The sequence below is a fragment of the Fundulus heteroclitus genome, chromosome 11 (assembly GCF_011125445.2).
Source record: "Fundulus heteroclitus isolate FHET01 chromosome 11, MU-UCD_Fhet_4.1, whole genome shotgun sequence".
Classification (NCBI taxonomy): domain Eukaryota; kingdom Metazoa; phylum Chordata; class Actinopteri; order Cyprinodontiformes; family Fundulidae; genus Fundulus; species Fundulus heteroclitus.
In genome coordinates, this window is record NC_046371.1 from 11,187,527 (window position 1) to 11,214,465 (window position 26,939).

Below are 26,939 nucleotides of genomic sequence, written 5' to 3' on the forward strand. Positions count from 1 at the left end.
TAACTGGACATATTGACTAATTGATGCTGGATGTGGGGAATGAATAAATAAACTGGCAGATGGATGGACATATGGACAAAGAACTTTTAGGCAATTAAATAAGTAATCAATAGTTATTGTACTTCCCTTTGGTAATAGGAAAGTATTTTTGTAGTGAACTGACTTCAATAAAGTCTGAAAATACAAAAAATGTTGTACTCTATATTAGTTTCACATTTTTAATACAGTAGCTTTAAATTTTTCCTGACTTTGTAAGGTCCACATATTGTCCTCCTTCCTAAAAAGAATATGAACACTTGTTTGCTTACCGTCTTATTTTTTAAATCAACATTTGGTCTGTAGCAAATCTGGGAGTAGTAATAGACAGATCAGCATACTTTACTTCAATTGAATTTTACTTATATAGCGCCAATTCACAACACATGTCATCACAAGGCACTTTACAAAGCTGAATTTAATCAAATCATTCAGACAGATTGGTCAAAGAAGGTTTCTTCAATTTGGCATAAATAGTAAAACCTAAACCAGTTTTATGCTTGCGGGCCAGAAATAAAACAATTTTTGTTCACTGTGCTATAATAAACTACCCATGCAATATTTTAGCAAAACAAATTGTCATTTTTGAGGGAAAGATATCTGTAAAAGATTTTAGACCCAAAAACGTGAAAAGGGTTTTCTAGGTTTTCCTTATTAAAAAAAACCTAGCATAGTTTCAAATGTATTTAGGGAGAGACAACTGATTTTATATTCCGTTTGTGTTCTTTTCATCAACAAGAACAGGATTTGGTTCACTCTGTTATAAACATTTGCTATGTTTAGTCAAGTAATACATCAAATGAAGATTTATGTGCACTCATCTCTGTTCTTTTAGTTAAACTTGCTGGATATTTTTGGCTTAATTAGTGTTAAATAAAAAAGTATGACTGTTAAAGGATCAATAATTTGTGTTGTTCATAACATTTTCCATTGTTAGATTTCAAAATGCCAGTAAAAATTTAGCTCTAGAAAAAAAAAATGCTCCAGCTACATGAACGCCCTGTGCTCAGAGGTCAAATATGTGCTTTTCTTGAATTTGGGTCATGGGGCCACACAAACGCATTCCAGCGGCCACAAACAGCCCCCAGGCCGCATTTTGGGCAACCCTAACCTAAATGGTTGTCCTCCACTGTAACTCTGTGATTTATCCCAACCTTATCGTCCTCTGCTTGCTGTTTTGTATTTAAATAATCTGGATTTGGATTAAATGACCACTTAAGAACATTTTTGAGTATTGTTAGGATCAGTTCGTCAATTTTTTTTGTCCTCTGTCTGAATTTTTTTTCTTAGACTTTTAGTCTAAAAGCTGCTGGTGCTCTGTACTAAACAGTGATGTTTGGTTGCACCATCTCCAGGATGTTGTTGGAGATGCTTAACAAACAAGATTCCAGATAAAAAAAATTACTCTCCAAAGCAAGTGTAGAAAATTTGATTTCCCATTAAAAATGCAAGACTGCAGCAGTTGGACCAGATATTCACATCTGTTATACTGTTCACATGAGCAGCATTGGTATCCTGGAGAGAAGAAAACAGTTTGGATAATCTACGCCAAGAAATAAAACAGAAAAAATAAATAAAAAAAATCTGAATTTTGATTGGTAACCAAGTAGAATTATAGGATGGAAAACTGCTTGATTAAATTGGGCAGTATTGGAGCTCATTCATCATGTTGGATAACTTTAGCTTTTTATGAACACCTTGGATGAATTTAGCTGTTCCTTTATTGGTCTTGAACAGAAATGGGAGAATATTGATGTTTTAGGAGGTCTGCTAAACAAGGGCCTGAATATCAAATTCAAACATGCAAGACATAAAAAACAATAGAAGTCATTTTTTTAAGTTTTATATTGAGTTAAGATAAGAAATTCAGGGTAATCTTGAATAAGAAAACCGGAAGAAAAGGGCGAAAAAAAGCCGTGAGTATAAAAACCCACAATACGGAGTAATATTGTGCAAACAAGGAGTTTGACAGAAAAGACCGAATTAACAATTGTGTGGTAAATGCAATGAGCATCTTATTCAAACATAAAAAAACAGATAATACAAATGAAAACAACGCAGTTAACATACTGTTACATCTGTGTTCAAACCTTTAATGTTATAATTAAATCCTTATTAACCAGGTTTCATGCTGCGGCAAGAGTACTGATGGAAAATCAAAAAGAGATCACTTTATTCAAATTTTAGCTTCCCTTCATTGGCTTCCTGTTAAATCAAGAATAGAATTTAAAATTCTCCTTCTAACGTATAAAGCCCTTAATAATCAAGCTCCATCTTATATCAGAGCTCTGATTACCCCGTATGTTCCTAACAGAGCACTTCGCTCTCAGACTGCAGGTCTGCTGGTGGTTCCTAGAGTCTCTAAAAGTAGAATGGGAGGCAGATCCTTTAGCTATCAGGCTCCTCTCCTGTGGAACCAACTCCCAGTTTTGGTCCGTGAGGCAGACACCCTGTCTACTTTTAAGACTAGACTTAAAACTTTCCTTTTTGACAAAGCTTATAGTTAGAGTGGCTCATGTTACCCTGAGCTACCTCTGTAGTTATGCTGCTATAGGCTTAGGCTACTGGAGGACATCAGGATCTATTTTTATCACTGCTAATTTCTCCTACTGTTCTCCAATTTTGCATTATTTGTTATTTTAACTTTAAGCTTTATTTTCTCTATTTTTTTCTCTTCATAGTAGGTACACGGGGTCTGGCGTTCTACTAGCTGTGACACCATTCAATTCAATTCTATTTTATTTATTTACTCACATTATGGGCGTCAGATCATCCGCTATTACCATATAACATAGAAAGGATTCCTGGATCAATGTGTGCTTCTGTGCTTTCTGTGTCTCTGCTCTGTCTTCTCTAACCACCAGTCGCTCGTGGCAGACGACCGTTCATACTGAGCCTGGTACTGCTGGAGGTTTTTCCTTCCAGTTAAAGGAGTTTTCCTCTCCACTGTCGCTTCATGCATGCTCAGTATGAGGGATTGCTGCAAAGCCATCAACAGTGCAGACAACTGTCCACTGTGGCTCTACGCTCTTTCAGGAGGAGTGAATGCTGCTTGTCAAGACTTTGATGCAATCAACTGGGTTTCCTTAGCAAGAAACTAATCTGTCTGGACGATTGGATTGAATTGACTTTATAAAGTTCCTTGAGATGGTGTGTTGTGAATTAGTGCTATACAAATAAAATTAAATTGAGTACTTGAATAATTTTAAAATCACATCAACTGCCTGCTTGGTTTGCACGGTTGCATCGTCACACTATAAAGGGAAACATTACATTGAGAAATAAAGATTGACTTTAATTGCATATAAACGATGCTGAAGAAAACATTTTGTTTTAATGGAGGGGGAAGGGGAAAAAAAAAATCACGGCTGACAATAAAACATTTAAAGCAGGAAAAAATCCTTCCCACTACATTACGGCCTCGTAAGGACTCCTGCTGTCCGCGCTGCCGTGTAGCATCAGCATCTTTACCGTGTGTGTGAGGCTACAGCTGATCAGTAAGTGTGTTTGTACAGCCGCAGCTGCCTCCAGCTATGGAAACATGAGAGCGAGACTCCCTCCCTGCGGGCAGATCTGGCTCAAAGGCTCACAGTTATTCTACAGCATCAATACGGTCAAAGCAAACACTCCCACGGCTGCACAAACAACTCGTGTGCTGTGCATCCAGCATGGGTGTATACACTCTGTAAGTATTCATAAACACATACAGCGTGGGGCCTGAAGAATGCCGTTCACCTGAACGACTCCTTTATGTGCAGGTTAACGGCTGTAAAGTGGGATGGTAAGTGTGTCGGAGCTTTGTTTGTGCACCTTGTCGCTTTTTCAAGTGGTACAACAGAAATATTATTGCAGTTGAGTGAAAGAGTTTTTGCAGACATGGAAATGACAGATGTGCGATTTACCGCTAATGGGATCCAGATGAAAGACTGACGGCAATGTTTGGATTTTGAAGCTCCATTTAATGTTAACTTGTAATTCTGGAGAGGACGAATGTGCCAGCATAGACCTATTTCTGCCTCTAAGTCTCAACTTTTTAGAATAAAGTCTCAAGTCAAGTCACAAGTCTCTGTTGGTGACGGTAAACTTATTCAGAAGGCAGCAACTCACCTTTTAAACGACACTCTAGGACAGGAACACGTTCAACCCGTTTTATTTTTTACTAAATTGGCTTCCCGTACGTTTTAGGATTTACTTAAACTATTATTTGTCATCATCATCATCATCAACTTTCATCATCATCGAGGCTCAAGTCACCAAGTCTGTGACCCGAGGCTATCTTGAGTCGAGTCATCCTTTCAACGTCCACACCTCTGCTCCTCTGCAGGACTCAGATCTTTATTAGAAGTTTATTCTAATTTCTTACCCTTTTAGAAAGAGCCGATTCATTACACCAGAGACTGAAACATCATATTTTCTTATTAACAATATTATATGTTATAATAAAAGGTAATTAGGTATAATACCAGCCTGCCCAGACAAACGTTACTCATAAAACATCTTCATTTGTTAATTAAGTCAGCGGTTCAACACATATCATAAAGGGACATAAAATTATTACTACTTTGGGGTTTTTAATTAATTAATTAAGCCATTGTTGTTCCAGGTTGAATGGTGACAACCTAGAGCTGCAACAATTCCTAATAAACAAGAAGTAGAAGTTTCATTTTGTTTTAGTTTTTTCCTAATCCACATAGGGTCAAAAAGGGTTTAAAAAAGGGGGTAAAGTGAATGAATTTATGACTCGCGTTTCAAGAAAATTAAACTCATATGGAGTCATAATGTTCACAGTGATGTATTTCAAAACCCAAAGGTGAGAAAATTCAACTAATAAGAAGTAATTTATGGTACAGCCTACACAATCATGAGCAAGAGTACTGACTTGACAGTTTACTGCAGAAGCTCCCTGTAATCAAGCATGATAATAGAGAAGTAAAAAGGAAAAACTGATTTAAAAAAAAATATTCCAAAGTAACAGCAAAAACTAATTTTTGGGTTTCATAAGCATCAAAACAAACAAATAAATGCTTGAAATACTCCCCTGTGTAAAGCATCAAATATAAGTCGACTTTTTCAAATATAAAGTTAGTGTTTTTTTCCCCCAAAGATGAGTTAACCGTATTACTGAAATAAATTAGCCATTTTATGAGATTCTAACTTGTAAATATGCACTTGTACCTAAATCACTGATGAATATTTGGTTACATGGCAGCGAAACAGCCCCACATCAGGATGCTGCCACCGCCATGCTTGACAGTTGTTGTTTTTTTTTTTTATTATTATTTATTTATTTGAATTAGGACATTCATCAACATGTCAGCATAAAGCATCAATGTAAATGTGCCATAATTAGCACAACAGCTAATTTGCATCCGCTGTTTACAGGGTTCCTGGAATAGAAAATGTCTAAAGTGTCTTTGCTGGTCAATCATGATCAGCAACAGGATGATAAGTTAAAAGAGACACTAGGTTAGAATTTTATTTAACAATTTAGGTGCATGTTTGTATTTATACATGTTTAAAGATAAGATAAATTATGTGTTGCAACTAAATGTAGCCTAAGTTGCCTGCCTACTGAGAACAGGTGGGTAGAATAATCTCAGGCAGTACACAGGACGGCTTATTTGCTCTACAGACTAGATAGTGGAACTAATCATCATATGCACTACATTCTTCAAAACCTGGCCTCAAAATGTGTGAGTTTAATAAAAACAAGGCTCGCAAAATAAGAGCGAGGAGTATTTTTTTCAGGGTATTCATTGCTACCTCCTGATGAGGTTGTTTTTGCAAATGCTTAAATGAAAACAGCAGCTGTCACTATAAGAGGGACAAACGCTGCTCAACATGTTTTGTTAATTTCTTTGATGAGCTCAGAGGAGTACAGAGGAGAAAAATTACTTTGATTACGCCTCACCCCCACAGATAAAAATGGTGACGAAACCGAGATAATTACAGTTTGTGAAAATCTTCTTAAACGATAAGCAAACTAGAAGAGGGAGGACAGAGTTAACCCTACCAACCTATTAGTATGTCCAGGGGTGCACATAACTGGTACGCAGGTACGCATGCGCGTCACAAATCAGGAACGCGTAACGTCAATTATATTACTACGCGCATTTGCGTACTGCTTGACCGTCAGCTTATCAACACCTGTTTTGAATTACTGTCGAAGATGTCCAAAAAACAACAAACATTAAGCAGCTTCTTTGGCGTTCAGCCACCAACAAAGAAACGCCTAACTGGACCCGAGCCGAAGAAAAGACTTTTTTCAGAAAAGTGGCTCCAGGACGTGCCGTGGCTTGAAGCCGACGAGGAGCGCACTGAAATGTGGTGCAAGATTTGCCGCTCGCATCCAAATGTAGCAGACAAAACAGGTGCGTTCTATAAAGGCTCAAAGAATTTCAACCATCCTTTATTTGACAAACATGAAAAGAGCAAGGAGCACATGAATGTGGTGCAAGCCATTGCTAATAAACAAGCTAGCCGACAAGAACTGTCCAGTCGCCCACTTGCCAGATGGCGAGATAAACTGAATGAAGAACAGCGGCAAGCTCTCCATAATATGTTTCTCCTCGCCTTCCATAAAGCTAAACATGCACGTCCTATGTCTTCCTTTGCTGAGGACATTCCCTTACTGAAGCGGCTGGGAGTAAATGTCGGAGGTGCATATCATTCACGTGAAGGCGGCACACGGATCATGCAGAGCATCGCTCACACCATCACAGAGGAGTTAAGAGTTAAGCTGCAGTCTGCTGAATTTTGGGGCCTGATTTTTGATGGATCTGAGGACATCACAAAAACTGAGCAGGAAATCGTTTATATTGTGTCTGTGTCCAGCGACGGAGAGTTTACCTCCGACTTTCTCGGACTGATTGAACTGGGTGCTGACCGGACCGCGCAGGCTATAACAGACGGACTTGTGAGACTTTTCCAGGACACAGGCTTGGATAACTGGACAACAAAGTTGGTCGCGGTGTGCACAGACGGGGCTGCTGTCAACGTCGGTATGTACAATGGCGTTGTGCCAAAACTCAGGGAACTTGCTGCAGTCGGAGACTCCCTTGTGCACATTTTGTGCACCGCGCACACACTGGAGAATTGCGCAAAATCGGCCGATCGCACCGTTCCTTACTGTGAGGCATTTAATCGCACTGTGGTCAAGCTGCTGCAGTTTTACTTACAAAGAGGGGGTGCAAAAAAAAATGCTGCACTGAAGAAGCTGTGTGAAGAAAATGGGATCTCCTTTGTGAAACTGGGTAAGTTTCATAATATCAGATGGTCTGCATGGAGGCATGAAACACTGTTAAAAATATCAAGACTACTGCCAGCCATTAAAATCCAACTGGCTACCAGTGATGACAGCGATTTGCAACAAATCTGCACAGAGCGTTTTCAGTGCTTTCTGTTGAACATGCTTGACATTGGAAACATTTTGAAAACCACATCCATTAACTTTCAGAAGGAAAAGCTGACCATTGGAGAATGTAAAGATGAACTCATGGTAGCCATTGGACAGTTCACACTACTGCTTGATGGTGAAGGCCACTACAGGGCACACACTGCTCCTAATGTGGATGCTGACAGAGACAAGACACACATACTTAGGGGGTTAATTGAAGAGTTTGAAATCAGATATGACTCCCTCAAGTCATGTGATAATTTTTTAGTATTTGATCCTTCAACATGGCCGGAGGAAATGAAAGACCTCCACAGTTTTGGAAACACAACAGTTGTCAGCATTCTCAAGAAATATGAGGCTGCCTTGCAGCTTGATAAAGACACCACTGTGACAGAATGGATGCGCTTAAAGCAGGCAGGAAAACGCCTGGGGGCCTCATCTGTGTATGACTTGGTCCAAATTGTAAAAACAAGTAACCCAGTTACTTACTCCAACATCAACAAGGTGGTTAAGCTATCCCTTACACTGCCTTTAAGCAGTGCAGCTTGTGAGAGGGGATTCTCGCATCTCAGCATAATAAAAAACAAGTACAGATCTCGTCTGTCACATGCTCGTCTCTCAGCCCTGATGCACATTCATCTGTCAAGGCAGACCACAGAGACATTTGACCCAAAGCCAGCTGTAGACCTGTGGATGGAGACAGCTAATCGGAGGCTAAACCAAGGACAGGGAAGTGCATCTGCAGCATCATTTACCACGCAGGAGTCTGAAGCAGAGGACAGTGGGAGCAACACTGAGGAGGACAGTGAGGAAGACTGAGCTTAATAAGACCACGCTACAAATGGGGTGAGTAACAAACACCATCTTCTGGTACTCACCTGAGTAACTCATCCAAAATGTTATGTGCACCCCTGAGTATGTCAGTCCTTAAAGCTGGGGCATCTCCACACAGACTTTAAAGGGGGTGAACACATTGGGGTCCTCTGATTATTTTAGGCTGGTTTATCAAAACCAAATGCTTCAGGCTATTTATTATACTGCCATTATACAGGTCTGTCTAAATTAACCAAAATATCAACTGAAAGGTGTATTTATTTCAGTAATTGAATTCATACAGTTAAACTACTAATTATGTAGACTCATTACAGAGGGCTTTAGTCCACAAATTTACTTATTTTGATGATTATACTTTCATTCATCATATTTTTGACAAATAAGACTTAAAAAAATACCCTTTTAATACACAAATTAGCATTTGAAACTGAAGTCATATTCCTTGGGTTTGTGCCTGAATTGGCCAATTGGGCTGATTCCGAAAGTTGCCAATGTCAGCCTACTGCAAAGTGTATCCATGCATTGTTCAGTATGTGCACTAAGTTTGGTTGTTGGGGCTAGTTTGCATAAGTTACTACATCACTTCATGGTGCCTTGGTTAATCAGCCTGTGGCTCTGCAGAGGGGTCCGTAAAGCCCAGTTTGCTTTAATAGGAGCCTTCACTCTTCATCCAGACTCTGGGACCCCAGTTTCCAGAAGAAATACAACACTGATGTTCATCTGAACAGAGGACTTTAGACCAGAGTTTAGTCCTTTTTCTCCTTAGCCCAGGTAAGTTGCTTCTAATGTTGTCTGTGGTTCAAGAGTGGCTTAAACACAAGTAGTGCAACAATTGTAGGTAGAAGTGCACAATATGTGGAGCATAGACTTTACCGCGTTTGACGGTCACAGTTGATGTTTATCACTTTTCTATTCCAGTCTTTTCCCTCTTGGAATCATATATTTTTTTACATTTTTTTTTTACACTGGATCGTGGACCTTTCTTCATTGTTTCCACACTTGGCTGGGAGATGCTAATAGCCGCTAGCTGAGCAAAACCAAAGCGTAAAACACCAAAATAGCAACTAAAACGGCAACAGGAAGTGGATTTCTTTCATAAAACCGATGTTTGCAACCAGAGTGACTTACTGACGTATAAATAAAAAATAAAAAAATTCAAATAACGTGGCTATGCACCAGTAATATCCTTGGATACAGCCCTCTGAACCACCAGATAATTTCACATCAACTTTTGCGGCTCATCCTTCTGTGAGGTTGTCGATGACCATCTGTTTGATAACAAGACAGAAGTCTTCCCCATGAGTGTGTACTTCAGAACATCACCTTTTTCCATTAAACCCCCTTTTTATTGGTATTTTGTAACATTTCAATTTTCTTTTTTCCTTTCCTGTCTTAAATCTATGTCTATAAAACACATGGGAACTTCATGAGGACACCACTGCTCCCCTCTGACACCTCTCTTGAGCGTTATACTGCAATCTGCCAAGATAACGTACCTGGATGCAGGTTCCCGTGTGCTCTCGACACAGGCTGCAGGACAGAGCCCAGCGGCTGGCGGGGATGTGGGACACCTTGGTGATGGGCTCCATCTTCTCCGGGCAGCCTATACTCACCTATAGGAAAATAAGAACAGGCAGCGATAAATTCAATAGATTAAATACGCCATGTATGACGAGCAACACGAGATTTACTTAATTTTGCTTTTTAAAGACGCATTATTTATTGGCTTCAGGGTTTGGCATTTTTATATCCTTTTTAGATTTAATGATAACACAACCCTTAACTTAAGGACTAATAAACCAGTGTCCTCAGATTGGGAGCGGAGACACATTTAAGAAAGATGCTTTAAATGCCCAATGAATCTGTTTATTTGGGCGCTCCATTCAGAGCAACTTTGGCTCTGGACCTCCTTTCACCAGAAACACCCAGAAGGAGAAAAAAAACTTGACTCGTGCCAGTTAGCCGTGCACAAGAAAGTCTAGAGCACTTATCTTCAAAGAGCCGTTTCTTCTTCTCTTCCTCCCCGCCCCAAAAAAAAGAAATCTTCCTCTTCTACTTATATCTGAAGCAACACTCTCTTGTCGTTGTCCTTCACACTTCCAGTACCAAGCTCATCACAGATCGTGCCATCCCTCAATCCACTTGTCCTTCTCTAAGAGTTTTCCCTTTTTATCTCTCAACTGCACGTACGAATATTTTTAGGGTCTTTTGGATAACGCACTCCAGCTAGTGTATGATGTGATTAATTGATTAGATTGAGCTCAAGCACGTTCCGGTCCTCCATGTTGTTGTCTTTATAAACGGCTCAGAAATGAAATAAAATGAAGTGTCGCATTATGTGTGTGCACTTTTTTTTTTCCAGCTCCCATAACTTCAAATTTCAAAGCAGGTAGATGAAAAACGTACAAAATGTGACATTTTCACGGAAAACGGATGGAAATAACGGCGTTGGATAAAGAGAGGTTCTCTGTAGGTTATAGGAACATGGCCAGAAAGCAAAAAAGAGCTACGCTCAACATCGTGAAGAACTTAGACTTAGACAAACTTTATTGTCGCTTTGTAATCACAGAGTGAATACAAAACGAAATTTTGCTGTATACAGCTTACGACAATGTAATGAGATTGCAATTGAAATAAAATAACATTACAATATAGAGTGCAGCAGTGATAAGAAGCCATCATTTAAAGATTTTAGATACGTATTTGGGTTCTCCTGTGACCTTCTGGATTAGTTGTCAATGCATTAGTTGTCAATTTTAGTCGGCCAGCCACTCCTGGGAAGGTTCGTCGTTTTTTTCCATTTGTGGATCTCTGACTGTGGTTTCCGGAAACCCCAAAGCCTCAGAATTGGCTTTCTAACCCTTAACAGACTGATATTGACATTGTTTTCATCTGTTCTTCAGTTTCTTTAGCTTGGTGGCATCAAGTGTTGCTTTTTGAGATGTTTTAGTGCTCTTCATATTGTCAGACAGCTTCTGTTTTGGTGATTTCTTCTGATTTCAGAGACCAGGCTGTGAGCGGGCCTGCATGTGATTATTGATGCTGAACTACGCTTTCCAAAAAATCTTAATCAGGGTCCAGTGTTTTTTGAATCAGTCTCTTAGTTTAAAACAGTTTTTTTTTTTTTTTTTACACGAAATTCTTAGGTGTAAATATCCATCCCCGCATAATTTCAAGATGTGTGGAAGACTGTATCAGCAGCAGTCTTTGCTATTAACACCTCTTTAGCTCATGCAGGGACACATGCAGCAACAGACAAGTGCACATACATGCAATAACCTTTTTCTCTCGCTCCACAGTTGGAAGAGAAAACAAAAGCAAATGGAGCAAAGAAAACAATTAACCCAATCAAGGGTGACAGAAGGCAATTAGAAGGAAGATGTTTGGGAAGCCAAAAGCTGCTTCGCTATTGGAAAATCTGTCGGCAGAGAGCGTTGTCGAATAGACTGAACTCACACGGCTGATTGTGCTCCTGTTTTTAAAGGTGCGAGGCATAAAGCAATATCCGAGAGCGTCTAAATGCAACACAATTTGCAGCTTTCACAATTACAAAAGATGTCATCAAGACACAAGAAGGTAAACCAAGGCCTTTCCTGCTCTATGCCTTTCCTTACCTAACCATGGTGGGAGGAAGTCACAGCTGCAACTTTCTTTCTTGCTGGCGGTGGCTGTTTTTGATCATTATGCTTAAAAAGCTTGTTTTAAAAGGAAACAACGTTTCACCTTTTAGATTTAACATTAAATTAACTCAGAATGCAGGAAACCGTTAAATCCCCCTTGGCTCTGATCGCCCAAAATAAAATCAAGCAAGACCAACCTGCTTTCAGAAGATAATAATTAAGAGTGTGCCAAAGTGTAATTTAGCCTCAGTATAATTACTGTTCTATGAAGGTCTCGGAGATTAGTTTGAGAACATTAGTGAAGACCAAGAAACACGGCATACAGGTCCGGGATGAAAATAAAGCAGAGTTAGGTTGTAAAAGCAATCTGCCAAGCGTTGAGCATCTCTAAAATGACTCAATGCTCAATTCATAAGCCAGAAATGGAAAGAGGAAGCGCTGGAAAAACTGGAAGTGCACCAACACATGGCTCTTCACCTAAACTGAGAAGAGAGCTTTAATCAGAAAAGCAGCCAAAAAAACCAGTGGTAACTCTGGAGGAGCTGCAGAGATCCACAGCTCAGGGAGATTCCCTTTCCAGTTTGCCATAAGTATGGGTTCACACAGAGAAAGGGGCTCTGGTCAGATGAGACCAGAATTTTAGGTTGGTGTCTTACATGCAACAAAAAAAAAGGCCCAGCCTGCATAGAGAATTGCTTGCCGGAGCTGTAGATGGCAGATAGATGGTATTCCTGGAAGAAAACCTGCGAGAGGCTGCAAAAGATTAGAGATCAGGGCAGGAGTTCACCTTCCAGCAGCCAGAGCTATAAAGGCATAAGTTCAATAAGTTCAAACTATATTCATGTGTCAGCATGGCCCAGTCAAAGTCCAACCTAAACTTAAAAGAAATGTTTACAGACGCCTTCAATTCAATTTGATTCTGAGTTTATTACGTAGAAAATAGGCAAAAAAACAAACTGTTAGATCTGGTAGAAACATAACCCAAAGGTTAACACGAAGAAATTGAGACATATTAAAGGGGTAGTGAGTAGTTCTACTTTAGCCTCACCTCAGGGATCCATAAGGCACAGCTGACATGGACCCACTTGGTTCCACTGCGGGTGGGCTTCAGGGCCCCCCCTCTTTTGGGGCAAAGCAGACACTTTGGCTGAACGCCCAGAGCGCAGGTCCGACACAGCCAGTTGCCCTGCGGTACCTTCAGGATGCCGTAACAAGCCTGCAGCACGAAGACAATGACCACAGCCAACTTATTTCTCGTTTGGGAGTCAAAAGATGTAAACAGAACCACTTTAAAACGTTGGCGACGACAACATCTGATCCAGGAGGTGTGTGATTATCGTAAATGTTTGTTTTAATTAATAATGTAAGAAAGCATCACTTTATAAAGCTGCTTATTAATGTCTGAAAAGTACAGCAGATTATTTCACCATCACACCACCAAGCAGCTCTACTTTGACAGGACTGCTACGTGTTTTTCATGGCAGGATTTTAGCAGTCTTCAGGCTACTTAGTAGCTAAGTAATTAAGAAAGAAAGGAAGTATTTCATTTCCCACATCTATTCAGGCCCGGAAAGAACTTAAATTAAATTCTAGTCTCTTTAAAACCAGGCAGAAAATCTGAAAAAGCAAACATTTTCCAGCTGATGTCCAATGATCTTCATCATGCCCAGATAACAGCAACTTTATCCCAAGCCTAAAAATGATCTGGGGGCCAAATATCGATGAGCTGCCACTATTAACTCCAAATAGAAAAAAAAAAGATTTGTCTTCCTACCTCAGGTTTAATCTGATTTAATATAGATTAACAAAAACGATCAAAGCACAGATTAAGTTTTGTAGCCAAAGTATAGCTAAAGGAAACACAAACATGTTCAAGCAGGAACATTTTCTTGCTGTAAAACAGCATCAATTAGCTTCACCCTGTTCTTCTCAACACTGAAGGAACCCTCTGAGCCCCGATCTGCCTGTAGCTCAACCCTCTAAAATGTTATCACCTTGAATTTGATCAACATGCAACACATATTTCTGCAAACTAAAAATCATAATAATTAAGGTGGACAATACAAATTTTATTACAATCTGTAATCCACTGTTAAAAAAATACATAATTTAAGGAATTAATCAAAAGTGAGTATTATTAAGCTTCGTGCAACAGCCTACAGGTAAGATTTAGTTCAGGGAGTACCGAGAGCCGAGAATTCACACCACACAAGATGAAATTATAGGTGACGACCTAAGGTGCCATTAGCCATGAAATTGCTTCCACCCAGAGTTGCAGCATCAGGTAAGCAAAGCCAGCCTGATGACACTGAAGGTGTGTTTTGGTGCCCCGGGGCTGACACAGTAATTAACACTGTGTCACTGTGTGACAAACACAGTAAAACTAACCCTCAGGGTCTCACATACACAGTGAAATACACTAAATCCTGTTTTTTTCCCCCTTCTCTTTTTGTACAGTGTCTCACAAAATGAGTACACCCTTCACATTTAAGGTAAATATTTTAATATATCTTTTCATACAAAGCTTGTATAACGTGCAAATCTGCTGTCCCCTCAAAATAACTACATTTTTGGACATTTTCTCTTATTATTCCTGCCCATTTTCCGCAGGGAGAGGATCGTGCTCTGCATCAGCATGTCACAACACCTGTTGGCATTCGTGGTTTCCTCGATGAGCCGTTGCTTCCCACAGCCACAGCGTTCATGCAGCCCCAAACTATGACGCTCCCACCACCATGTCTGACTGTGTGCAGCACACAATTATCTGTGTACTCCACCTGGTTTACCAGCACACGTGTGACACCCTCTGAACCAAATAGGTTCATAATGGTCTCATCAGACCACAGGACCTGGTTCCAGTAATCCATGCTCATTCAAAAAAAAAAGTAAAAAACAAAGCAACTGGACTTGTTTTCCGTAGTTGAAGACGTTTCGCTTCCTCTCCAGGAAGCTTTCTCAATTCAAAAAGTCTGGAGTAATGTGGAGTACCAAGCTTTATACTACTGCCCAAAACAAAGGCCTTGTAATGGCTTAGACAACATGCAAATTCAACCGTGCATATTGCACGCCAATTTGGGAAAGACACCCTTGGAGTAGAGCGTGAGTATGAGAAATTGCTTAGAAAACTTGCAGATTATAGGAACCATCTTCGTTTTAATTTGAGGTTGGTTGAATTTACATGTTGTCTAAGCCATTACAAGGCCTTTGTTTTGGGCAGTAGTATAAAGCTTGGTACTGCACATTTTTCCAGACTTTTTAAACAGAGAAAGCTTCCTGGAGAGGAAGCGAAACATCTTCAACAGAAAACAAGTCCAGTTGCTTTGTTTTTTTTACTTTTTTTTGGAATGACCATGACCTGGATGACTGAGAATCTTCACCAGAGTAATCCATGCTCTTAGTTTGCTTAATCCGGGGCTTTCTTGTGCATCGCCTTTAGTAGAGGCTTCCTGCTGGGACAACGTTAATGCAGGTCGTTTTGATGCAGTGTGAGGCGTGTGGCCCTCCAACCATCTACCTCTGCAGCAATGCTGGTGCTATTCACTCGTCTATTTTCACAGAACAACATCTGGACCGGACGCTGAGCACGCTTCTTTGGTCCGGGCCTGTTCCGGGTGGATGCTGCCCCATTACGCCGCTGTTCCGTCACCGTGCTGCAGCTCAGTTTCAGGGTGTTTGTTGTGCTCTTTTAGCCTTCGCCATCTTTAGGTGGAGCCACAATTCTTTTCTCAGATCCTCAGTTATTTTCCACGAGGCGCCACCTTGAAGTTGTAGTGACCAGTATGAGGGCGTCTGGGAGCCATAACACCAAATTTAACACACCTGCTCCCCATTCACACCTTAGACCTGGTAGCACTAACGGGTTACATGACAGCAGGAAGGGAAGATTTTGAATTGGGTTCAATTGAGACTTTTTCCACCAGTTTAGACATTGCCGAGTTATTTTGAGGGGACAGCAAATTTACACCGTTATACTAACTGCTTTACATTGTATTAAACTGTCATATCTTCAGTGTTGTCCTATGGAAAGAGATTGAAATATTTACAAAAACGTGACAGATGTACTTGCTTTTTTGTGAGATACTGTGTATTTCTTCAGCAAAACAATTAAGGAGAACTGGCATAAACACTTTTCTCCTAGTGTGTGAGGAGGACACATTTTGTGAACTCTAACCTGATGAACGCAGACATTGCACTTGTCACAGAAGACCATCTCGTTGCCGTCCTCTCCCTCTGGCGAGCGGCACACGTCGCACACCACGTCCTCATCGTACTCTATGCCCAGGCCTTCCTCCGTCTCGATGGCCTGCTGCATCTTTTCCTCGCACACGCTCTCCAGCTCAACGAGAACGCACTCCATCGTCAGCTCGTCCAACTCCGGTAAGGCTGGTGGTGAGAAGGCAAAGTGACAATTTAAATGTTGGAAAAACATAAACCAACGATTGAGGTCTTTAAAGAACGAAGCAGACTGAAAAATTAGGCTTTTTAAAACCGCTTATCGCCTTTTTTACTCACTTGGAATGACAAGTGTGATTTCTTGTTCTTATATCTAGAGGATCACTGTTTGAGAAATTACTTACATTAATCAGTGAAGCACTCAAATTTTGCTGCACTTTTCACTGACGTATCAAATACCTTTTGACAGAGTAAGTTACACATTGTTAAAAACAGAGACTCTCCTTTAAGGTTGTACAAACGGATGGTTGAAAAATGATGTTTCTCACACATCTAAGCACAAAGATACAAACAGTTTTTACTGTTTATTTCAATTACAGCCGCTAAGGGCGTCCCTCAGGGATTGGACCTCGGGCCACTCATCATCATCCTTCATGTCAATTCAATAACAGGAACTACTACTGTTTTTTTTACGTTGAAGATACAGTGATGTTAATTTCCCCTTTTACACGCAACCTGCCTGTCATTTATTTACAGATGGGTTCTAATACTTTAGTGTCGATGTCCAAAGTGCTGCCCCTTTGGAATAATTATCAGCAGTCGTTAATCACAGATGGAAACTTTTTTAGGGAGACATTTCCACGAACAAATTTCAAATCCAAAGATAGGAAATGTTTTCCATTATAAATAATGTATCTCGTGTTAACCGAGCGTTGTTGGGTTTATTTTTATTTTCCAAACATCCAGTAGTTGTAATCAAAATAAGATGCCTGCACCCATTGATTGAACTTTCCCTAGATCGGGACATGAACTGCTGCTTTTTGAGCTCTTTTAGCTTACTTTATGGTTCCATTTATGTGATTTTATAAATCTGCACATCAGCCAGTAATAAGGCCTGGGTCTCGTTAGTTTAGCTGAACCATGACATTGCTCACTTAATTAGAATTTTTTTATTTTATTTATTTTTGCATATTGGTTTGAAATTTGGACAGTTTTTTTTCCAATGACTAAATTAAATCATCACGTGATTTTTTTGTATATCTTTGCTACTAAATTTTTATCAGACAATCTAAAATATGTGCCACAAAAACAGTAAAAACATCATTAATCTGTAAGGGGGCAACAACTTTTTCTAGAGGTGCAGGAGTTTGGACAATTTTGCTGGCGTAAGGTTTGAATTAAATCTATGAGTAGAGTTACTGTGTCAACACTCGAGTTTTTCTCCCAATTCTCTTTATCTAGTAGAATAACAGTAACAGCAAACTGCTGATAGGAAACTTTAAAGCATTAAGACCGTTTACAGATTTACAAAGTTATTTTTGGCTGCAATAGTCCATCTCATGGTTCAATTGGAAATGCACACAGATTTCCTCTGCAAGTTTATCTCACAAGGTCAAGGTGTTGTCTTTGGAATTCAGGAGAAATGGGTGTACGGTTAAGTTCTGTTAGAGTTAACTCTTTGCCACACGGAGTAAGACAAGAAACGCTGCATGGGATCTGCAAACACGTTTCAAGACAAATAAAAAAAATCTGGAAAGACAAAAAAATAATAATTCATTCGTTCATCGTGCCGGTTCGTGTTGACAGTAGCATTTGCATTCCTGTTCAATTTGCATCTGAAAGTAGTGCCTTGCTCCAGGGCTGGTTAATGGCTGATAAAAATGGATCCGACTGCCATCACCTTTAGTAGAGCTCTCAATAATAAAAAATAAAAAAGATCTGAGATATGATATGAGTATCCAGGATACAAGATTCATGTATTATTATCATTGTTGTTATTATTATTATTAATATCATTATCTCTAACTGAAGTGAAAATATGCAGATTAAACAAAATCAGGACTCAAAGACCTTGTTAAAGGACGTCTGTTTTAGTGCTATACAGAGAAGCTGAATTTAGAGAACTTCTGCAACATAAGCAGACTAAATATAGGGAGCATGCAAACCAGTCTCGAACAAATCAGATTGCCGCCTCCAATGCTGAGTAAATCGGAAGGTCCACCACCATGATTACATTTTGAAAAGCTGTTCATTTGTTCTCCAGGTGGGATGGCACGCTCATCTGCAGAGATGATAATGGGCCCCTCCCTACCTTGGTCTCTCCGAGTTCCAGCTGCCGTAGTTGGCTGGTACCTGACCGGCGTGTCGGGGGCTCTGGGGGGTCTTCCCCTGCTAGGTGCTTGGGGGTCTTGCTGCCAGGGGTTGGATTGAACCCTGGGCTGAGGCGGGGACTGGGTCCCGGGTTTGCCTTTTGGGGTGGAGATGCCGGTGTAGTTGGGATCTGGGGGGATTCGGTGGCCCATCGGCTCATCCTGCACCTCTTTGGCCTGGGGGCTGATGTTCCCGTGCTTCACTGACGACCTACCTCTGTGCGGGATCCATAGCTGCCCTGGGGCGCTGCCTTGTGTCTGTCAGCCTGGGACTGCTGCGGCCTTCCCAAGGTCCTTTGCGGCTCTTGGCTGCCAAGAAGGGTCGCAGGCCTTCTACCGTTCTCGCCACAGTTACAGTTGCCCACCTCCAGGTGACAAACGTGCTCATATACGCCCCCACTCAACACAAACACGCACGCTCACCCACCCACAAACACACATCCACAGACCCACGCAACGACACAAAAATACTCCACATAGTTCAAGGTCATCCAAATACAGGTTACCATTACAGCAATGCGGCCTTCCTGCTTAGATGCTGGATTTAATAAAGTCAATCATTAGGATGCCATCTGGAGATATCAGACATACCAGCTTCTCTATATGGTATGCCTGAAATGTTCGCGATAAGACACGTATATTGTGTATATTTCTGCAGGACCTTCCTATTAATGGAATATATACAAATCAATGGTGCTTTTGAAGGGCTGGTCTCACTGGAGTCCCAAGCAGCATTGAAGGAAAAGGTCTGTGGCTGTGGATTATTTATTGATTTATCTGAAGGGTTCAACACTCAGCTGGGAGGTTTTTTAAGTGGAGCAGCGCATCCGGTGCCTCCATCTATTATTTATATCTTTCAATCTCTTCCCATCTTAAAAAATAAATATCTAACTTTATTTACTCTTTCTTGAGCATCTTCTTGCCAGCAGGATTCGTGCGCTGCCTGAGTTGTAGATATCCTGTGTCGGAAATGTTAATTTATAACTTTACTCACTCATACCAAGTTCCCTTTATAGTGGGCAGAGAAGTAAACGGGAACGTAATTAGTGGTAAAGTATTCCCAGGTCCATGTCAACATAAATCACAGACGTCAACTTGAGGTAGCAGATAGTACAAGTTTTAGTTTCTAAAATGCCTGATTAGAATTTCGTAGCACTGCAGTATCAGAAACTTTAGCATATGAAAATGATATAGTCCATGAAAAGATGCCGGAGTTCATTATAGAGTCGTAAAGTGTGTACAAATAATTCAAAAATAGACACTTAGTTGGAAAGCAGCTAATTTCTCATGGTACAGGTTGACAGATATGAGGTTTTTATATTGTCTACATCAGTTTTACTTCAGCTTTAGCATGGGATTAGCTTTTTCCAAAAGAAAATTTAGCATTGTGGTAGTAAATAAAAGAGGCTTGCAAAAGCAGCATCTTCTTTCTCCTTAGATGGCTCTGTGAACAATTTGAACAACGTCTTGTGGTTGTTTGTGCGTTTGTGCAGAGTCTCTGTTGTGGACTTTGTGTGCACTTCAAGCACATTTCTGCCTTTACATGCTCTCTCTGTGAGTCGTTGCAAACAACATTATATTACAAGAGCAGTGTAATTTATGTCCTATGCTTACAACGTAAACCTACAAAAACCTGTCCTTCCTTCATTTTTCCACCACAACATTCATGCAAAAGGTTTTACTTAATTTCATGAGCTTTTCTATCTACTTTATTATTGTACATGGATCTTAAAGCGCCCTCCAGCTGAACCGGTGAAACGTCTCGTTCTGTTTGTTTGGCATTTTGTTGAAGGTTATGAGAAACAACTCGCTGAAGGATGATGTAAGGAGGATGTGGACTAGAAATAAGGCCTGGATGCCCTGCGGGGATTCGTAAACACAATTGCTCCGCTTTATCTGCAAGGCGGTGATCTGATATGGAATATAAAATGGTGGAGATGCTCGGGGTCAGCCGTCATCGCCGCGCCAATTGAAGAGTGCAGCAAAATATGAGAGAGGGCAACGAAAACTGCAGAAAATATAAAGGGAAGGAGGTGAAAATCAAGAGTCGGGGGTGAACATGAAAAGATCCAACAGCTAAAGTTTAATTTACAGCAGGTTTCAGAAGACCAAATCTCATTTTAATAGAGTTTTTTTTAAAAATGTCATCACTATAAATTAGAATACCATCAAAAATGTAGTTTATTCAGGTAATTTCAATTAAAAAGGTGAAACTCGTGCATCATATACTGTAGATTTATTACACAAAGGAGGATAAAGAGCCACGCTGCACTGATGCAGTCGTTCAATGAAAAGGAGCATCAGCAAAGCCATAATCATCAAAATTAGATGAAAAAAAGGCTTGAAATATTTCGCTCTCTGTTTAATAAATCAGTATAATGTACGAGTTTCCCTTCTGAACTGATTAACTGAAAACATTTACCATTCTGATGATGTTTTATTTCACCTATAAGCTCACTGTATCTCTAAATATACAGTTTCTAGCACTTGCTGGAAACTGTATATTTAGATTGTGTGAAGTTCTTGATTTGTCTCCACAGCGAAGTGTAAAAGTTGTAAAAGGCAGGATTATCTCACATTTTAGAAATGAAGGTATTGTCAGATCCACAAAATATAAAGAAATATGAGCAGCATTAGACTGAAAGGTTTACTTAGGTTTCTATTAAATTCCCATATCTTATTTCTTTAGCATTCTGGACATATGAGTATAAAATGTCAACATTAAACCTGCTTAGTAAACAGTTTTTTAAATATAGCATCCACCATTATTAATGAAACTAGGCCAATTTCCCTATTTATGTGGCATCTGGACTAACTTAGACCTATTAAACTGTTTTAAAACTGTATTTTAAAACAGTTTTTGAAAGCAGTATCTTAATTTTTTTTGTTAAATTGCTAATAAATAAATAAAAAAAAATAAAAAGTAGTTTTATTGCTTTGTTTGGTATTTTAGGCCTTTTTAAAGAAGCCCAGCTACAGCTAAACTTGAAATAAAAATATTTCCAGACCAACTGGGTAATAAAATTCGATTATTTTTAAGTCAATAAGTCAAAGAGTGAAATACTGATGGGTAAAATGTAAAACATAGGTGTGATGTGGCAAATCATAAATAAAGCATCGCCTTGATTTGAATAATTGTGAAAACTACTGCATTTATGAAGGTTTCTTAGACGTTTGTTCTCTTGAAGATAGAGGAAGGGGGAAATAAAGTCTGGAAAAGTCCATTTTTTTCCATACTTGTACCTGTAAATAAAAGTAAATCACATACATTTCCAGACTCTTCAATGTGTGTCTTTAGTTTTGTTAGTTTTTTTCCCTGAATATTGACCTCTAGAATAAACACATATACGTAACAGCATTCACTGGAGGTTCCAATCGAATCTTTTCTGGCTGTTATTTCCTGACCATTCAGAGAGAGTAAAATTGAGCGCTCACCCATCTGCCTGAACTCCTGGTTAACCAGCTGCAGCCAGGCAACATCCAGGTCATCTAGGTCGTAGCAGCTGTAGAGCTGAGAGCGAGGAGGCTGTGCGTCTCCCTCCGTCATCTGCCCGTCGATGGACACGCCACCCGTCGACTCGGGCGGCGACCTGAAACAAGATCAAGAGTTTTTACGTCAGAGCACTTCATTTAACAGCACGAGTTGAGCTATTAAGTTGTTGGTGCCTGTGGGAAGTAGCTCAGAATCGATTTCAATCCAACTTTTTTGTTTTCATAATTTAAGTCAATTAACTTTAAGCTTTTGCAGTAGCGGTTCACGTTGCATAAAAGAGGCATGTTGATGGATTTTCTCCACCATGTAATAACTAAAACTGTTGTCTAAAAAAAGCACAACAAAAATCACACAACGACTTCAAACCACAGGACTGTGCTACATAATTCAAACCAACTGAGAATAAACAGCAGCTTTTCTACTTCTTTTAGTAAATCAAAATCCTCCCATGTAAGATGTCAGCCAGCCAGCTACGGCCCAGTAGGGCTGAGTATCATCTAGGATGAGCCGATTCGATACGATCCTCGATACATAACTCACGATACAATACGATTCTCAATATTGCTCTGCTTGATTTGACTCCAATATCAATATTTATTACTTTCAAATTAATTCAATTCAATTCAATTCAATTTTATTTAAACAGCGCCAATTCATGAAACATGTCATCTCAAGGCACTTTACAAAGTTAATGCTCAAAGTCATTCAATCAACAAAACCAGCCAAATATTTTATTTTCAGTTTATTGAACACTGATATATTAACAGGAAAATAAAGTGCATTTGGTTCAATGCATTTATTGTATCACAGAAACCAAAAATTTTCCCAAACGTCTGATTTTAGGGACGAAGGTGATTCTAAAATCCTGTTCACCATTCCGCAAATTCGTCTCACCTGCACTTCCTCGCTGTGAAGAGTAATGGTGCGCTGTAATAACGCCCCCTAGGGGTTGGGTGGTATTTCAATATTGAAAGACAAATTATCGATATTAAATAGTTTTTAAAAACATCAATATTAATCTATGTATCGATTTTTATGCACAGTCCTAGGGCACTGTGTCAAATGAATGACGTTACAGATAAACGAAAGGTGCTACAAGACAAATATAAGCATCAGCTATGACCCTCTGGATAACATATACGGATTCATGTGAGTTTCTTCAACATATGACAGACACATTACAGCTTCCTCACTCTTCCTCTTAATTCAAGAGCAAATTACAACTTTTTTAGGATCTTTAATGTGGTCATTTGATTTGGAGAATAAATACAAATAGTTAATAAGTTGGATGTTTCTGAAGAGCTGATCGCAGCATGATGCGGTAAATAGAAATAAAAAGCTCTTGATCAGATATCAACCGGAGTGGTGGCAATAAAGTACCAAAAATTGCCTTTTTACACAGATTTTAATGCTTTTTCCCCTCCTCATTTCTCTCTTTCTTGACCTTCCTTCCTATTTCCATTCCTTTTTTCCGTTTCCCCAGTTTCTTTAATTTCCTGCCCTTGCTTCATGTCCATCCCTTCCCTTTGAATGCTACTTTGTTTCCTTCCCATCTTTCTTTATTTGTCTTTTTCATTTTGCTGCTACCTTGTTCCCTTCATTTATTGCCTTCATTTGTTCCCCTCTTTTCGCCTGTCTTTATTATGTTTTCTAACCTTGTTCCTTTCTTTCTTTTGATCATTAGTTCTTTTCAGTCACTGTGCTTGTTTTCCACTTTCCTTACGATGTTTCCTTTTCTCCTTAGCTTGCCTCCTTTTCTTTTGTTTCCATCTTTTTGTTCTTTCCTCCCATTTGTACATTTGTCGCCGTCTTATATCCACATTGTTCCCCTGCGCTTTGTTGTCTCTCCTCAGCACATTGTGACGTTTTTTTCCCCTTTCTTTCCTTCATTTTGTCTGCTTTCCCTTTTCCTACCCCCTGCTCCTCCGTTTAAGGCGGTAAACGCGTTTATGAATTTTGATCCTCTGATGCTTTCAGTACAAAACCAAGCAACTGGGAGAGCTTTGTCACACGCCGTACCGCTTTTGTGTCAACGTGAGTTATTAGGACGTCACTCTCATGTCTGGGGCTCCCCCTCACAGACATGCCCTGACCTCGTGAGCCAGAAAGTCGAAATGCCAGTTTGACGAATTAATTAAAAAGAAAAAGTCAAAAACAATGAGAAAGCAAACAGCGATAGGGGAACAGTGACAGGAAGCCCCTCCAGGCTGTGTCCAGTCTTCGGAGCCTCTGGCCTGTATGTCTCTGTCAACAACGCAGGAAATGAGGTCAGGAACTCTGTACATCCAACTCGGAACCAATAAAAACTGGAACACGCTCATATAAGCACTTTTGCAGGATCACTTAACTCATCTGGACACAGAAACGTATAAAGGCAGTGAGCATCGAGTATAAAGACGGATGAATCAGGGCCCTTTCAATCACACCATCGTCTGCTGAAGTTGGGACCTTTGTCTGGAAAAAAGCCCGTCAGTGATCACTACCTTCAGTTCCCCATTTAGCTCCTGCCTTCAACGCCTCATTATCGTCCCGTTTACTATCATCGCTCTCACCACCCTTCACATCAAGCGGCACGTTGAGCATCTTCATTTTCTTCATAATAATCAGCACAGCCGGCGTCACAAACAGAGAAATCACAGTCTTCTCTCGAACATTTTGGTTGTCAGCAGAGTTAGAGCAAACAGGAACGGAACAAGTTTACACAAAAAAAGTAGTTTAATTACCTTTTAAAACGCACGACTTGGCATAATAGTCAGGTATGCAGGGTATTTTTCTTGCATTCATTTTCTATGAGACAGAGAACATTGCCTTGTTGTGGCCACTCCAAAGCATCATCTGTTCAAGCCAGGAGTGGAGAGTGTACAGCCTCCGGCAATATCCAGCCCTCAGAACCCTTTTTGACTGGCCCGCCAAGCAATTTCAAGTAAATACATAAAATTATTCACTCTTGGTGGCGGACAATAAAATAACAAAAGGTATTTCTGCAATAAAAGTGTTAGCAATGCACGTATCCGAGCCAGAATCGGGGTCAGCGAACGCAACATGAGCGGTGATGTGTCAGTGCGAGATGAGATAGACAGACAGGCGGCGATTATGGCAACAACAAATAAAAGTGGACGCAGAAAGCTGTGTTTTTCGGCAGAAATGGACAAATAAATGTTTGTCAAAGTTAAAAGCAAACAGTGTGTTTAGTTTGTGGGAAGACGCTGACAGTGATGAAAAAGTCCAATCTGGAGCGGCATGACAGGGGTAAGCAGGGACATGGATATGTCACCCAAAATTCAGGGCTTTGTCACTTAATGCATTTGTGAGCAGTCATCTAGATTTTTTTATATTACTTTTGCACATAAATGGACCTTCAGAATTAAATATGAGACGCTGTGTTTAATGGAAATATCGAAAGAGTATGGTTTTAATAGTAATTTCATTCTCGCAGGGTAATAAAACGCATCTTGAATTGTATCATGGAAATCATAAAACTAGCTATTGTTCGAGGCACAGATGACATCGGGTTCAGTGTTTAGCAAAAATATTTAAAGAGGAAAAGTAAAGGACAAATTATCAAGTGTCTCACCAAAGGAACTACAGAGAGTACATGAAAATTATCCAAGAGTTGTGTTTTTAGGAGACTTTTAAAAATAAATCCCGCAAACCTACATCATCTTTAAATTGATCATGTATTGTATGCTAAATTTTAACTAAAAGCCGTTTGAAAATAGTATTATGGGGCCAAAAACGATCACTTGAAATTGATATTTTTCATAGATTTCCCTAAAGGAATAGGAAGAGCAGTGTATTTTTGGGTGCTGCATGTCCATGTCTAATAGCAATGTCTATTGGAAAACTATAAAAGTGAGCTTAGTATTTACTTTAGTCTTTATAAAGATGACAAGAAAATATATAGAAATAAAAGATCATACAGATATTGCACTTTCATAGCTACTACACCTTTTATTTTGCTTTATTGTAGTTTGATCATCTAACAGAGGTTAAACTTCTAAATTTAAAAGAAAACAACAAATCTTCCCTCAGCGCTGGCTTTTTAGGTTCCTGCGTGTTCCTGCTTACATCCAAATGCTCTAACAGGGATCCTTGCAGTGATCTCCAGTTTAAATCGATGCCACCATCCTGGTAATTGTCCATCAGCGATGAGCAGCATTTCCACTGCACACACTGCATCCATTACTCCAGTAAAAAAAAGCACAGATCTGATTCATTTTTGTCTGCAAATGGGCAATTTAGACCATAACAAGCGAATCGATGTGCTAATGTGCAACGACTAATGAATCTGGAAGTTTAATACATGTATGTGAGGACGATGCGGGCAGAAAATTGATGCCTATTTTGACGCTCTATCCGGCTGATATGTGATACTGGACAAACAGGCCCAGGAAGTCAAGTGGTCCGGGAGAAAAGGAGAGAAAATAGACACAGACGTCCACATAATGAAGCAGAATGGGCTTCCTACTGGGGACACTGTTTCTGTTATGTGACTTTGAAAGGAACAAGTATTACATTAGTGTGTTGTTGAGCTGTATTTTTAAACAGACAACAGTGCTGTCAGTTTAAACACTTTGTGAGGCAAAAGAAATGCACGGAAAAGAACAAGACCATGTCTAATGTCCCGCCTGTCTGTCAGTAATATCTCTTAAAGGGATAAATTGATAAAAGTAACTCAAACAGTGCTTACTTGCTCTTAAATATCCTGTTTCAGTATGTAGTGTCGTGTGTTTGATGTCGGTGTTCATATTTTTGCTGTCGAGTTTGAAGGAAGAAGTATTTTCTCAATTTGCAGAAATTGTGTTTGCTTTTGTCCACCAACCCTCTTTAAAAAAATTATACTTTTGCTCAAAATAAAGCTTAGTGTATCTCTATGAAAGATGAATGAAAAGATCATCAACATTTAAGTATTGGTGACCAAGGTTGTCTCATTTCTCCTAAAACTGTTATGCAACTCCTCCATATAACTTTAGGAAAACCAAACAAATACAAAAACGAATAACAACATATCCTTCCTG

General features: G+C 39.7%; 1 protein-coding gene across 2 annotated transcripts in view; it reads right to left on the bottom strand.

Annotated features, from left to right (window-relative positions):
- The window catches only part of jade2 (jade family PHD finger 2), a 235,921-nt gene that overhangs the window by 85,130 nt on the left and 123,852 nt on the right, over positions 1 to 26,939 (bottom strand). The window contains exons 5-8 of one of the 2 annotated variants that reach the window (XM_012881493.3): positions 21,864 to 22,018; positions 16,058 to 16,269; positions 12,935 to 13,102; positions 9,763 to 9,879 (exon numbers count right to left, since the gene is read on the bottom strand). In XM_012881493.3, coding sequence (XP_012736947.2) covers positions 9,763 to 9,879; positions 12,935 to 13,102; positions 16,058 to 16,269; positions 21,864 to 22,018 — 652 coding nt within the window. Of the gene's footprint in view, positions 1 to 9,762; positions 9,880 to 12,934; positions 13,103 to 16,057; positions 16,270 to 18,643; positions 21,600 to 21,863; positions 22,019 to 26,939 lie in introns of those variants that run through there. The other variant, XM_036142850.1, reaches the window with a different exon arrangement.